This window comes from Papaver somniferum, chromosome 6, assembly GCF_003573695.1.
Source record: "Papaver somniferum cultivar HN1 chromosome 6, ASM357369v1, whole genome shotgun sequence".
NCBI classification, from domain to species: Eukaryota; Viridiplantae; Streptophyta; class Magnoliopsida; order Ranunculales; family Papaveraceae; genus Papaver; species Papaver somniferum.
The window spans coordinates 164,229,403-164,244,987 of record NC_039363.1 but is presented as its reverse complement, the minus strand read 5'-3'; the positions used below and the strand labels follow the sequence as shown (position 1 = coordinate 164,244,987).

At 35.1% G+C, this 15,585-nt stretch overlaps 1 protein-coding gene across 1 annotated transcript; it reads right to left on the bottom strand.

Annotated features, from left to right (window-relative positions):
• Positions 1 to 2,996: 2,996 nt before the first annotated feature.
• Positions 2,997 to 4,361, bottom strand: LOC113289982 (NAC domain-containing protein 68-like). The gene is made up of 3 exons (XM_026539442.1): positions 4,120 to 4,361; positions 3,740 to 4,026; positions 2,997 to 3,626 (listed from the first exon to the last, which is right to left on the bottom strand). Exons 1-3 carry the CDS (start codon positions 4,295 to 4,297, stop codon positions 3,210 to 3,212), a joined length of 882 nt encoding a protein of 293 aa, XP_026395227.1. The 5' UTR covers positions 4,298 to 4,361; the 3' UTR covers positions 2,997 to 3,209.
• Between the last annotated feature and the right edge of the window lie 11,224 nt (positions 4,362 to 15,585).

Sequence of the window (15,585 nt, the reverse complement as noted above, 5' to 3'; positions counted from 1 at the left end):
CTTTTAATCAGAAGAAACTATTATTTGTGAAACTGGAAATAAGTAAATTGAAATATTTTTTCAGTGTGAGTAAATTGAAGTCAGCGGGGTGAATATATATGCTAGGATGGGGAAAATAGCCGTTAGAAAATTAATTAAATAATTGTTAAAGACAGTCTCTACCAAGCCATATAATCTGCATTTTTAGCGGCTACGACTCGACCGGTGACAATATAGTCTGTATTGACCAATAAAGACTTCATCGCTTAACTCTTCTACCATAGTGATGCATCCAAAGGTGGCCTGGCATTTGTGTAGCTTTTCCCTTCCCATTAGGCTAAGTCATATGGGCTAGATTGAACTGTTATATTAGGAGTTAAGTGTTGCAGTTCAAAAAAAAAGTTGTTTATTTGTTGACACTAGTTCTCTCCCCTATCATTTTCCTGCAGTTGAACTAACAACGAGAAATATCGCTGAATGGTTCAACGCAAAAAAAAAAAAAACAAAAAAAAAAACACCTTTTCGCTGAATGGTTCAGCGCTGGACGATTTATCTTTTAATTTGACGGCTGAGATTTAAAAGCGCTGAACCAAACTGCACTGGGTAGCGCTGAGATGACGTGGACTACTAATCTAGATGCTAGATTAGTACTCCCATAGGACTTAGGAGGTAGTCCTGGCTGACGTGGACTGCTAATCTAGCCGCTAGATTAGCACACCATAGGACTTAGCCTTAGGAAGGGGTCTCATACTAAAATTTGCTAATAATAAATAAAAAATTTAAACTAAAAAATGTTTTATATTTCTAACAGAGTGTACATTTGATGGGAGAGTTTTATAGGTTTGGTTCATTGGATTGGCGCATGAATTGTTCTTTTATCTCTCTTATTCCTAAAAAAGAAGACTCTTGTTCTCCGAAAGACTATAGGCCACTAAGTCTTTTAGGCAGTGCTTATATAGTTTATCCAAAGTCTTAGCTAACATGCTTAAGTTGGTGATGCTTAAGTTGGTCTCAAACTTTCAAGGAGCTTTCGTGAAGGAGAGGCAAATTCTGGGTGGGGTTTTGATTGCCAGCGAGTGCATTGACAGTAGATTAAAGGATAAGAAACCAGGAATTTTATGCAAGATTGATATGGAAAAGGCATTCGATAAAGTTAAGTGGAATTCTGGAGAAACATGGTTTTTGTAGGAAATGGATTGCATGGATGAATTGGTGTATATCTTCTTCTCATATATCGGTCCTAGTGAATGGTAGCTCTACTGATAAATTTAAGCCATCCAAAGGGCTTCGACAAGGAGACTCTCTGTCTCCATTTTTGTTTTTACTTGTGGTGAAAGTGTTGTCTAAATTGCTTGTCGATGCTCAAGATAGGGGGCAGTTGCAGGGGTTTCAAGTGGCTGAGAACGGTATTCGGATCTTTCATATGCAATTTGCGGATGATATGTTGATTTTCTTGGATGCTAACATTGAGGAAGTCAGAAGATTGTTTATAATTCTTAATACTTTTGAGATTTTGATAGGGATGAAGATGAATTTGGAAAAAAAGTTAAATGATAAGTGTGGGGGTTGATGCTGTTGTAAAAGATTTGGCGATGGAGCTAGGATGCAAGGTGGAGAAACTTCCCATTAAGTACTGGGGTTTACCGTTAGGAGCTTCTTATAGATATGTTGTTGTTTGGGATGAAGTGATAAGGAGAATGGAAGTGAAACTTGCAAAGTGGAAAAAGAAATTCCTAAACAAGGCATGCAGGTTAGTTCTTATCAATAGTTGTCTGTCTAATTTGCATGTATACTTTTTGTCTTTGATAAGCTTGCCTGTTAGTGTGGAAATGAAGATTACCAAGTTAATGGTAGATTTTTTATGGGACTCTATCAATAATTGGAGAAAAATGTGTTGGGTTTCATGGACTAAAATCTGTTAATCAAAACATATGGGTGGTTTGGGAGTTAAGAACTTGAGATGTGTAAGTAAAGCTCTGAAGGATAAGTGGATATGGAGATATTCTAAAGAAAAGTCAGCATTATGGCGAAAGGTGGTGCAACAGAAGTTCAACAACAATGTAGATGTCTTTCTTCTATCTGATGATGCCAAGCCGCAAGGTAAAAGTGTATGGAAACATATTTTAAATGCTTCTACCTTTTTGAATGAGCATATTGCTTTTGAGATGAAGAATGGTAAATCTATCAGATTTTTGCTAGACAAATGGACCAACACAGGTCCTTTGAAAAGCAGATTCCTGGCAATTTTTAAGGTGTGCAAGAATAAACAAGCCTAAATTGCTGATATGGTGGTGGATGGCAGATTACATGTCAGACAAGGAGAGGTTTGTATTCAAATGAACAACTTGAATGAGATTTATTATGTAACGAGTTAGGCTATGCAGACAGGCTGAATGATGAGAATGATGTGGTGGACATCTTGGGTGGTTTCTCGGTGAAGAAATGTTATCAAGTGCAATTGGATAATACTGACGACCAAGGTTGTGATAAGTACTTGTGGCAGAAAACTATTCCTCCAAAGGTAAGTTTTATGTTATGGGCTAATACTCATAATTCTTTACCAACCTTGAGTATATTGAACTATAGGGGTGTGGATGTGCAGGATGATAAATGTCCTTTTTGCAAGAAAGTGGTTGAAATTGGAGATCATATTCTTGTATGTTGTCAATATGCGTATGAGGTTTGGTCTTATTTCTTTAACGCATTTAGAATCAGTTGGGTTTCTCTTGATACCGTGAAGAAATTTTTTGAAGCTTGGAAACTAAATAATTTACGAGGCAGGTGCAAGGAGGTTTGGTAGAAGGTGAGTTATGCTGTAATGTGGCATTCGTGGAATGAAAGAAATCGAAGGGTTTTTGGAGGCAGGGTCATGGAAGTTGAGGAACTTACTTTGCAAATCAAGCAGACGATTGTTTTATGTCTTTCGGATAGGGATGTTTTTAGATTTATATCTGTAAATCAAGTTCTCTTTTTCATTGGGATACAACCATTCATATGTAGTTGATGATGCGCTGTTCCGAAGCTCGTACTCTTTTATTTTTTTTCTTTAATACGACCATCCTCTTTCAAGAAAAACAGAGTGTACATTATACGTTTCATGCAGCAATGATACAACAAGTTCATGACATGGCCTTGAGACTTGAAATTTGAGACTCGAGCGTAATCAAATATTTATACTCTTCTGTTAGGCTGCTTCAAAAATGTGGAGAGTATAGAGCACACTCATGAGACTACCCTTGATGGTTTTGATGAGTAGTCGGTAACATGGATGATTCAAATTCAGAAAGAGAATTCTGCAAATCATCCAAATTCAGTCCCATAAACCAGTCATTTTCTCCGTCTTCCATTTCGAACTTGAAGCCTTCTGTAACCACCGCACTACTATCACTAGAAATTACTGTTGTTGTTGGCTCTTTATTTTCGCTGTTAGCTATTTGACACTCACTGCCCAACCAAGTATTTTGAACAACTGTCTGATCATTCGAATGGAAATCATCCTCCACTTCGGATTCTATACTCGTAAAACTCTCTGACCCCATGGCCGATTCCATATTTTCTTCAGCTATCACTTGTAGTTTCGGTTCCTTTGGTATCATCTCCCAGTTGTTCCTCTTGTTGTATAGCCGGCAAAGAACCCAATTGTCAAGCTGAAAAAACAAAAAGAGATTCTTAGCGTTATCTATCATTCAATGGTAATGGATTACTTGCACTGGGTACTTAATACAAGTGGTTTATGTGCAGTTGGTTTCCAAAGACGTACCCTTAGACTGCCATTTTTCTTGGATGACCTATTTGGTTCTTCTGCTAACCGATACTCATGCATAATCCAGTTAGTCTTAATTCCTTTGGGAGCTTTACCGGAGTAGAAGACTAGTGCTTTCTTTATTCCAACATTAGAAGGATGACCCGGTGGTTTGATTGGTTTGTCGGCACCTGTTGCTTTCCAGTATCCACTTCCGGCTGCTCTGTTCGGCCTTGAGCCGTTGGGATATTTTCTGTCCCTTGGAGTAAAGAAGTACCATTCTTTCGTTCCAAAGAGAGCCTTATCTGTTAAGAGGTATTATAAGTCGGAATTCGAGGTAGTTTAGGAAAATTATACGCTCTGAATCCAGTATAATCGACACAGTTGAATGTGCATACCTGGAAGTGACCATGGATCATACTTGTAGAGATCAACCTCGGCAATGATACGAACAGGCAGAGCTTGATGTGTGACTTTGCGACACAAGTAATGAACCATGAGTTCTTCGTCTGTTGGGTGGAATCTAAAACCTGGTGGTAAGTTTAGCTCAGATTCTGCATCTCTTTGCCTCATCATCTTCTTCTTCTTCGAGTGAGAAATTTCTGTTGGAAATGGAATCTGTTTTCAGAAATGAAGAACACTTTTTATGAGTAAAAATTATACAAAAATGGATGAAACCGACATATAAATAAGAATCAGAAGATTCGGTCTTAATTGCTTGTGGCGGTGGTGGTATGGACCGCTGATTTCGTCGAAGGTGCACGAGTCAAACACCTTTGAAAAGTAATTTTCACGTGTGGGTTTTCGATAACAAATAGGATATGCGGCGAAAAGTTCACCCATTTTGTGAAGTTCCAGGAAGGTCAAAGAAATTGGCAGTATCGATCAAATACATCTCCCCAAGTTACAAACTACACCACACCAAGGGATTAATGTCGGTGAATTCCCCTATCACTCTTTGGATCCAGCGCAAGTAACAAAAACAAGGAAGCTCATTTCTGCCAATGTTGCAACGTGCAAGGATATGTAAAATCGTGTTCGTAGGCGTCACTTGGGATTTCGTCATCGCTTACGTTTGTGTCTATCCGTAGTCCGTACTTTCTCTGGAGTCTAGTGGGGACGGTGGACCACAAACGACCACGATTGTTTAATGCCCAAGCCAATGGCAAGAGTTTTTATAAGGAGGCATCATCTTAATAAGATTAAGAGGTACCTATTAGAGGTGTAAACCGTGCCCGTCCAGCACAACCCGGCACAAGAAGTCACGTGCTTCATGTGCCATGTGCTGTGTTTTGTTGTGCCAACGATTTAAACATGTTGTGTCGTGTTGTGCTTTACTAGTCAAAAACTAGGCGCGGCATAGCCCACGGACACATCACACGAATAAACGTGTCGTGTTGTCCCGTGCTGGCACACGTGCTATAAACAATTTGAAATCACTTAATGGCATACATTAAATCGGACATTATCAAGAGAATCTAAATAGACAATATCATTTGAAATTATTTCAAGTAAAATTAACAAGTTTATTCAATAAAAAGAAATAGCTCTCAAGTATAAAATTGGATCATTTTCACGTAAAGTACACATTCTAATCAAATATAGGTAACGACATTATAACGGTATCGAAACATATTTTCCAAATATTTAGGTATTATATGTGTTGTTATAAAAATAAGCCCACAAAACAATGATAAAATATCAAAAACTAGCTAGAATAAAGACTCTTTTGTGAAATATACACAAAATATAATGCATTGTGCCTTGTTATATGGTGTACTTTGTGCATGCTATGACGTGCTTTCTTAACGTGTTGTGCTGGGCTGTGCCGCGTGCTGTGTTGTGCTACTGTGTTGCTTAGGCTAACCCAGCACAGCTCACGAAACTAACGTGTTGGGACGTGTTGTGCTCAATCACGTGCTGGGATGGGATGTGCTCTGATTTTAGAGTGCTGGGATGGGCTATGCTCGTGATGGTACAACCCAATTTACACCTCTACTTACTATGTTTTGGATGGAATAACTAGCGACAGAAGGAAATGTTGATTAAATTTATTTGGGGAAGAAACGCAAAATATCAATCTTCATGCGGAGAAACGCAAACCCCAATGAAAATTACATTGCTAAAACTTTACGATGTGTATTTACTATCTCCAAGATTGGCAGACGGTGAGATTTGGTATTTCGAATGATGCTCATTTTCTGTAGGAGCGTAAGTCCTATAAGAGGAATGTATCATCAAAATATTAGATTTAAATTTATTATCGTTTGGGATTTGCAGAGAAAATGACACAAATCATGTATGATAGTAGTGTTCATCTAAGAGTGTCCACGGATCCTCCTCTTTAACTTTATCATATTTAATTAAAACTTTAATTATATTATACTCGATAGTGGTCCTCAATTTATCAAATTTGATCATTTTGAGTGGCTTCCCGTAGTGGAAAAACATATCTGCCCATCCACATGGCTTAACAAAAAAATTGATTTGATAATTACATTAACAACTGTCCTGAGTTATCTTCGCTATTAAAACTTATAATCTTAAATCAAATCTACTAAATTCCACTCTTTCAGGTACTTTTCTATTAACCCATTCATCTTAACTAAGTTTTGATTTATTCATGCGTTTATAATTGAAACTTTTCATAAATTTATATTTTCTGGATTTATCCAAAACGACTGGTATAAACCGATTTTGCACAGTTGGCTGATATTCACATACACTTCGGTTGATTGTTTTTGATGATCTTCGTGGTTGAAGAACAACAACCCAGAATAGGTCGATGTGGACAATTCATATACACTGATTCTGGTTAAAGAAAACGTCCAATATTTTTGCATGTTTTTTTATAGGTTACAATCTGTCAGTATATATAAACCCCTATATATACCGGTTGTTGCAATTGGTATGATGACTTATCTAATTTACATTTATTTTGTTCTTGTAGAAACTACATAGTTTCCCATGTTTGGTATACATAGATTCTCATCTTTAACTTACATAAACATGTATATATTTCTACTAATGACTATAACAAATCGCGCATAGAAGAAAACAACATCTACAAACAAGAATGTAAGTTAATTTAGCGACATGAATGCAAGTGTCAACGAAGTATACATTCTCTGTTTACTTATCTAAAAAACAATAGGCTCATAAATGTTTTTGCCAAATATTAAAATTTTGAAGATTAAGGTTACTCTCTATGAAAATTTAACTTTCCAATAATAAGCAACAAATATTCATGACTAAACTTTAGTCTCACTATATGTGATTTTTCTAGGTTGATTCTTAGTGCATTACTTGTCACCTTCATTTTTCTTGTTCTTCTAATTTAAATCAAAGATGGTAAAACATATGATGTGGAACCCCCACTATTCTTTAACTCAATCAAGAATTTTCAAAACAATATATATCCATTTTATTTTGATTTATTTATTTTGAAACAGTTAATGAACAAAGGATCTAAATCCAAAACGCTTTACACAATATAAAGGATGAAAATTCAAACAATTTTCGTGAAGACAACATCACCTAGTTCATTATTCAAAAGATCATTTTTGATATCAATACAAGTTATTCGAAGCATCAAACATGTTTTATAAAATTCTCATACATTTTATTTCATTTCATACTTATGCAAGTTTCCTAAGATTACATGCATGTTATTCAAAAAATTCACCAAGTTTAGAGGAAAACATAACATGCTCATACTCATCACTAACTCATTGGTTTCTCAAAAGCGTGACAAAATCTCATATTTCAAATATTCAAAATTCAGTTTATGTTATGATAAAATTGCAATATTTTTATCCATAACATATCATTTGTATTAATGCAATGATCAAATTCAACAAATTTCTAATCTCAATCTTGTTAAATAACAAGATAGGCGGAAAGTAGATTATTTCTCATTTCGGAAGTATGAACATCTTTAACAATATTGTTCTACCCAAAGTAAACTTTGAGACCATACCAATACCGAGAACCCTAGAGATCTGAGTATATCTCAACACCACTTTCTTTCAAACGATTCGGTTCAACTTTTGAACCATAACCTATCAAAACAAGCATGGTGTAAAACATCAATATATACCAACCTCTCACTGTATCCACAATTCAAATTAACTTATCTTGAAAAGCATTGTTAATAACATTTGATATCCTTGCAATGTCGTGCAAGCATAGCAAATAACTCCATAATCAATATTATATTCATTTCTTGGTGAGAGTTGGTATTCACATTTGTTTTGACTAGGTTTCTAATTCTTTCGGTTTTGGTTTCGTATCAAATTCTATTTCATAAGTTCCAAACTTATATGAGTCACATGTTTATTGTCATACACAATAATTCTCGATATCTTGTTTCCCTAAAATTTATTCTAGGATTGAACAATCAATTTAGTTTAAATCTAGAATGTAATTATTTGATCACCACAATAACTGCAAATAGTTCATCAAACATACATCTTTTTCTTTGAAAGCTCAGTTAGTCATAAACCATTGTACATTCTTTGCACATCAACAAAAAAATCATCAAAAACGTTGTTCCACTCATAAATTAATTTCCCGCAATTTTTATTTTATTGGAAATAAAAACTTGCTCAAGTAAGTGAATTTTCACCTGTCACAATTAGGGCTGCACAACGGGTAGGGTGGGTAGGATATGGCCTATACCCTCCACTCTGCCCGTTTACTAGCGGTTAAGAAAATCTTTACCCGCCACCCTACCCGCCAAATAATGGATAGGGTAGGATACGGTTAAAAAACTGGCGGGTAGGGTAGGGTTGGCGGGTAGGAGTAGGGTATGTGCACTTCTAGGTAGGGTGGGTAGGATATGGCCTATACCCGCCACCCTACCCGTTTACTAGCGGTTAAGAAAATCTTTACCCGCCACCCTACCCGCCAAATAGTGGATAGGATAGGATACGGTTAAAAAACTGGCGGGTAGGGTAGGGTTGGCGGGTATGGGTAGGGTATGTGCACCCCTAGTCACAATCATTTACATGTGAGCATTTAGAACCAAAAAATAAGTAAGGTATGCACTCACATTATTACTTAAAAATCAAATAAAACTTAGAACTCAAAGTTTCTCTAAAGTTTCAAACAAAGATTCAAAGTTATATAGTTATAACATTATACATATAGTTATAACTTTCTATTAAGCATATTATCAAACACATGTGGTGCATTACTTTGATTTCTAACAATAATCTTCTTTCTCATTACCAAAAAAATAGTATAAAGTAGTAGAACCAAAAACATGATTTTAAATATAATTTCTTACACCTCTAATCTCTAATATCAAGTATCATGTATCCTATTCTGGACAAATATACACAACGGTTTTGAAATCACCACATCTCTCAATCTAAAAATCCGAACAGGAAATCTCAAGATGTGTTTTGAAGATAAGTTCATGATTTAGAAGTTTCATGTTACACACAAACCCAAAATATCAACACAGAGATCAGAAAAACGAAATTAATCAAGACTAAATTTCTAATTGTCAGAAATTTTCAGCTATGTTATTCAATTTTGTAATCCAAAAATTATGATGATCTTCATGATGTCTAATATATATGGTTAAAATTTCTAGTCCAACTCATTTTTCTTTAAAGAGATGCACAAAAAACTTTATAGCATGTGAGAAAATATTAATTTATCATCAACAATATTTTGCTAGCCATGTTACAATTCTAGTCCATCAAGATTAGACATAAAATTTAGAGTACAAATCTGTTCACACTCCTCTAACGAGTGTATATTTCAAATATTCTTATGATTGGTTGATTATTTAACTGATGGCCCCATTACCCTCCATGTTTAGAATCACGACCCTCGTTACATAACTCCCTAAATTAAATTAAGGGTGTAGATTGAAATGTGAAATATACACTCGTTAAGGAGTGTGCACGAATTCGCACTCTAAAATTGAACTTTAGGTATCTAATAACCTAAAATTTCCAATCATCATATAAAGTCGTTAAAGAATAATTATATCGTTAATAATTCAATAAACAAAATTAACAATGATATTTATCGCGTTTAAGCAATCGTTTCTTCTAATATCCGTGGAAAATAAAACGTATTAAAATTGTTAGAACAATTGTTGAATCATGCCTGTAAAACGAAAAAACAAAAACAAAAATAAAATAATTTTATGGCTGATTCGCAGACTAGGTCGCTCTCTTTAAGACGTTTCACGGCTCTGCCCAAGATTGTGCAAACAGTTCTTCCATGTCGCATCGTCCCCGGGATAAAATAGCCGAGATCAATCTTTTACACAATCACTCTTGCACGGTGAGAGGATGTGAAACTTTTACACTTCATTCTTGCTCAGAAACTCTTTTAGAAAAATCAAGGATGATCAAACACTTGTCTTTCTATCTTCCAAAATTTTGTTTTAAAAGCTCAAAAGACATAAAAGAAAATCTATCTTACAAAAACAAATGGTTTTTGTAAAATCCAATGGTTGTGGATGTGTTTTTCAGTGCGATCCACGGCCACCATTTGCTCTCAAAGTTCAGAAAGTTGAGAGACAAATCGCAGATAAAAATCAATCCATGTTTAACGCCCCCATCCAACCGTCCAAATTCACGCATCCATTAATATCAGCACCAATTTAGGGCATCAATCAGCACTAATAGTTGAGTTTCTTTTAATAATATTCTCCTGCTCCTATTATTATCTTCAGTTAGGAATTATACATTGATCTCCTCTTCAGTTACGAATACAAAAACGATTTTATTTAAAAACCCAGTAATAACTTCAAACGTTACATGCAACATCTGTTTCAAATGTTCCACTACGTAAACCCTAGACGGGGTGATCCCAGTTTCAGTCGCAATCTCTCTCAGCACTACTTGGTAATGACCGATTATTTTTTATTTGATTCTTTCGGTGATAGTTTGATTTGCTTTGAGTTTTAATAAGATTATTATTGTTCTAATGTAGGTTTTGATTGTTGGATTCAGAAAATCATCAGAGTTACAAACATCTTAGGTAATTCAATTTTCTTAGGTAATTCAATTGTCTTTGGTAATTCAATTGCATTTTTAAATTCCGATTGTTGTATTCATTTGATTTTTTTGGGTTTCTGGACTTTGTTCATTCCTTTCTAGATTAGGAAATTTGTAACTGAGTGATTGCTCATTTCTTATTAGATTGATCTTCCATGCGTCTTGGGTTATGTCAAGAAGGAAACCCTCTAGGGATGTACCCATAACTCTAATGAACCCCGTCCATTATCATTGAGACAAAATTGCAGTGTCAGCAGGTACACCTTCTCATGGGGGAATCTCCAGAGAAAAAATAGATGATCCTGCGGGTAAATAATCTAGGCTGTTTCTTCATTTCATTCCAGCTTATGAATAATGACAGCCATTAGGTTCATATTTAATTGCATTAGTTATGTAAGCCCACTCGGACCAAGACATAACCCAACAGCTGTTCAGGTGAATACCTATATATATATATATATTTTTTTTACAAAGACAACAAAGTTCCTCTTTGTATTATATGGAAAATTTCTTGTTTGGTCCTAGGCCCATATAGTTATTTATAGTAGGGTCCAACCGAATCTTTTTTTTATCCGGAGGTCCAAAATTAATTAAAACATGAAAATGTCCATAATACCCATTACTACCAAACGTGTGTGTCTACACTGCTTACAAATTTGAGTACATCTCTGCTACACTGCTTAAAAATTCGAGTACATATTTGCTACACTGCTTACAAATTTGAGTACATATCTGTCGCACTGCTTAGAAACAACCTGTGTGCAGTTTGCTTATATACAGTTCTGAGCTTGATGTTGAATCCTAAGCTCTTTCAATCTCCTTCCCTGCGACAATAATTAAATTACACAAGCATCCACATTTCTAATTCATTCAAAACTCAGAAACATTCATCATCACTTATCATCATAACGGCAGCAACTTGTCTTCTCTTCACTGCCTTCTCTTGCCAGAAAAACGACTTCAAAATCAAACCAAACTCTCCAAAATTGAATACCCAATCTTTATTTCCTTCTCAGCTTCGATATCCCAGTCCTGATCTCCCTTGATCTTCATTCCAATCAATGACAGACAACAACTCTTTCCCAACTGGTTTCTCGGTATTAATCTCTCACTCTGTCGTGTTGTTCTGAGCTTCTGGATCACGCCTTTCCTCCTCAAACACGACCACAAGAACCGTGACTAGCTACTGGTCGACTTTGTTGGACAACGGTGAACTCTTGGCAGCAGCTCTTCGTATTTTGGTTGTAGACTGAGATGAAATGAGCGGAACTGGTCGAGTGTATTAGGACCTAGCTTTGTTGTTGTTGCGTATAAGACTGGCCCTTATCACAGAGGTGGCTACCCCGATTAATAAATGTAACTGCCTTGGCTTCAAATCCATTAGCACCTAGCGTAGCCAAAATGATGAATTATGCCTCTTCTCCTCTTCTTTCATGTAACATGACTCCAAAATGCCTGCAAAATAAAACAAACGTAATATACAAAAATACAAGAGAAATAACTAAGAAAAGCATAAAAAATTGACATTCAAAAGATGTATTTAAGGAACTTATCACCCATTACCAATGAAAACTCTTAAGACGTGTTGGTGTTTAGCAAACCATACCAACTAACGAAGAGTAATAAACCTGCAAAATGTTTTCCAGTCTATAAATGATGTACTCAATTTCTTGACAGTACATCTGCACTCAATTTATTCGGTCATTTCTTTTTCGAAGGCAACAAATAATTATTTCTTGACAGTACTTATACACCCAATTTATTGACAGTATACCTATACTCAGTTCATGTTTTACATCTACAAAAATCATCCTTGAATAAACTCAATTCATACTGTATAATACAAAAAAAAATCGTTCTCGAACCGACACATAAACTGCTTAATAAGCCAATTCCATTACCAACCCAAAAATATCATATAACCAATGGATAATGCTAAGAAACAAAATTCTTCCTTTCACACCATGACAGTGATTGCGTTACAAAACACAACTAATTCTATCTAAACCTATGTGTAATGCTAAGAAAGACAAGTCTTCGTTTCACAACTATCAGTACATATTGGATGCACTCATATTTTCAGTGGATTTTAAACATAATAACACGGATTTAATGTTAAGAAAAATATGTACAGGATCCTATAAATGTCCCCATAATGAACAATACTTCACTTAGTCCAACTTGGGTAATTATAGAGTGAATATACTTAAAAATTGAAACTAAAATCGTTATGGGTTGTCCAACGGATAGACGACGGTGCTGGTATACTAAGAGAAAAAGGTATAGCAAGGAGATAAACTGTTTATTAGTTTTTTTTTTTGGTATTCCTCTATGCGAAAAAAGAAACTTAAGCAAGAGTCTTATGTAGTTGTGTTGATAAGGTGTACCAATCTCTGCTTGTAAGAATGACTTTATGCAACCATATCAACTAGCACGTCTTGTTGAGCCCCCTTCTAAGTGACCAACTGATATGATTAAAAAATGTATAAAAACTCCAAGCAGATTACTTGGTTATGCTTAGTGCAGAATAATAGTTATGGAGCAAAAAACCAGCAGCTACTGTAATGTTCTATGAAGTGTAGACTGTGATTTTTACAGAGTGCAACATTTACACACTGATTTCTCGTCAGTGTAGCGTATATAAACTGAATTTTCAGCAGTGCAGCATATACGCACTGCCAAATTATACCAAATGAAGCTGCAAAAACCTTCTACAATACTTATCTGGGAATAATACAGTACATTCATTATGGACTCCATCAAACTCACTAAAAATGCATGAGAATGCAATACATGCATTACACACTCTCATCAAAACACACTAAAAAAGCATGAGAATGCAGTACATACATTATGCACACCCATTAAAATACACTTCATACTAAACAAGATTACATAAACAAGAATATCGAAACACTTACATGTTTGCATTATATCGTCCCAAGAACTTCACCGGAGTTTGATCCTTCAGAGAAAGGACGCAACCATCAGGAAATTCAGGAAATCCCATTATACGCCACGGCCACCACGATCCATTCCTACGCCTAACCCGAACTAAACTACCAACAGACAAACAGTGGAAAAACTTTGAATAAAACAAAATCAAATGAACTAAAAAATCAACTGCATGCAAAGAAAAAATGACGAATCCATGAATATAGACGAATTAAAGCACATATTCAGTACTACACATACGTACTAATGGATCAACCCAAAAAAAAAACAGTTTGTATCAGTATTCCACATATGTACTGCTGATTCATGAACTAAAAAACAATTGTATGTAAAGAATCTATCAAAGTAACATAATCGAGAGAGTCTTATTTCAGTATCGAAGATATGTACTTGTGAATCAAACAACAACAAGTGATAAAACTAAGAACAAAACAGAATCAAAAGCAATTTGTATCAGTATTCAACATATGTACTGTTGGATAATACCCCTGAAACAACAAACAAGCAAGATTTTGATAAAATGAAGAAGCGAAAACAACAAGATAATCAAATCGAAAGTTCGAATATGTTCAAAACATCATAATCTAGCCAAAAAATTGAATAATTACGATCAAGATAAAAAAACAAACCAAAACAAAAATAAATGCAAAAAACAAACAAAAAAAACAACAGATCAAGATTCACAGATTCAGTTGAAAAAAAACAAAAAACAAACAGATCACATATTCACAGATCAAAAAAACAAACAAAAGTAATTACGATCAAGATTCACAGATTCAGTTGCAAAAAAAAAAAAAACAGCAGCAGACATAACAAACCTGTAAATCTTCAAAGAAATCTTCATAAAAACTCTAGCTCGTAATCCAAAAGCAGGAGCAAAATTTGAGAAGATGAAGAAAGAGAGGAGGAGAGCGGAACTCAAATCCGTAAATAATGGTGATTTGTTTTAAGAGATATATATGTATTACCAGGGAATGGGTAGTTTGGGTATTTTTGAAAGTGGATTATGACATCCCGCACGTGTACCGGACCAGGGGATAAAAATTTTGGTCCAATTTCCTCTTTTTCTTTTTATTATGGACCTCTGGTTACTGGGCTTTAGTGGGTGGACCTGCTACTAAGTAAGACTACCATAATAGTACCTATTGGTAATTCCTGCATTCTATATATACTCCCTCCGTCCCACTATTAAGTGACCTAGTTCAAGTTTGCACAATTTTTAAGGCAAGCAAGGAGAAAAGTATTTTTAAGCACTTTTTACAATTATACCCTTATGGATAATAAATAGTGAAATTTTGAAATGATTTATCTCTCAAATTACACCACGGATGTTCTCAAACTTTGTACCATTGAAAAGCATTTTAAAACACCTACGTAACGAATATAAACATGACTATCAAATTATGCATATTTCTTATATTTCTTATAATCAATTAAAAGGATAATTTTAGAAATATCACCTTGTTTAGTGATATAGGTCACTTAATGGTGGGACAAAATCTAAAAGTAACTAGGTCACTTATTAGTGGGACGGAGGGAGTATTCTTTTATACCCATGCCATTGTTTATGTAGCCGAAACAATGTGGAGATAAGACTATGGAGCGTGTCAAGATGCAGATGGATAATAAGCTCTTTTGTTATAGCTTTATTAGAACTCAGCATGCTTCTATGGATACTTGCATGAAGATGCAGATGGTAACATTCAGTGGACTGAAGAGATTTTAGATGAACCTGACGACAGGAAAGCTCTTACACGACAAATCTAATCTTCCTACCATCAGAATTGTCAGACAGCATTTTTTAATACAAATGATGCATCACTAATTCACTACTCTGTAAACTTGGTTGTTCATGTCCGTATGTGTTTTCTCAGGTAAGTATCT

Bases quoted from the DNA above. Each gene is read 5' to 3' on its own strand.
- LOC113289982 (XM_026539442.1), bottom strand. From the start codon at position 4,297: ATGATGAGGCAAAGAGATGCAGAATCTGAGCTAAACTTACCACCAGGT. The intron at 4,027-4,119 runs GTATGCACATTC...ACCTCTTAACAG, and splicing joins TGATCCATGGTCACTTCCAG to ATAAGGCTCTCTTTGGAACG. The intron at 3,627-3,739 runs GTACGTCTTTGG...TTGTTTTTTCAG, and splicing joins AGAAAAATGGCAGTCTAAGG to CTTGACAATTGGGTTCTTTG.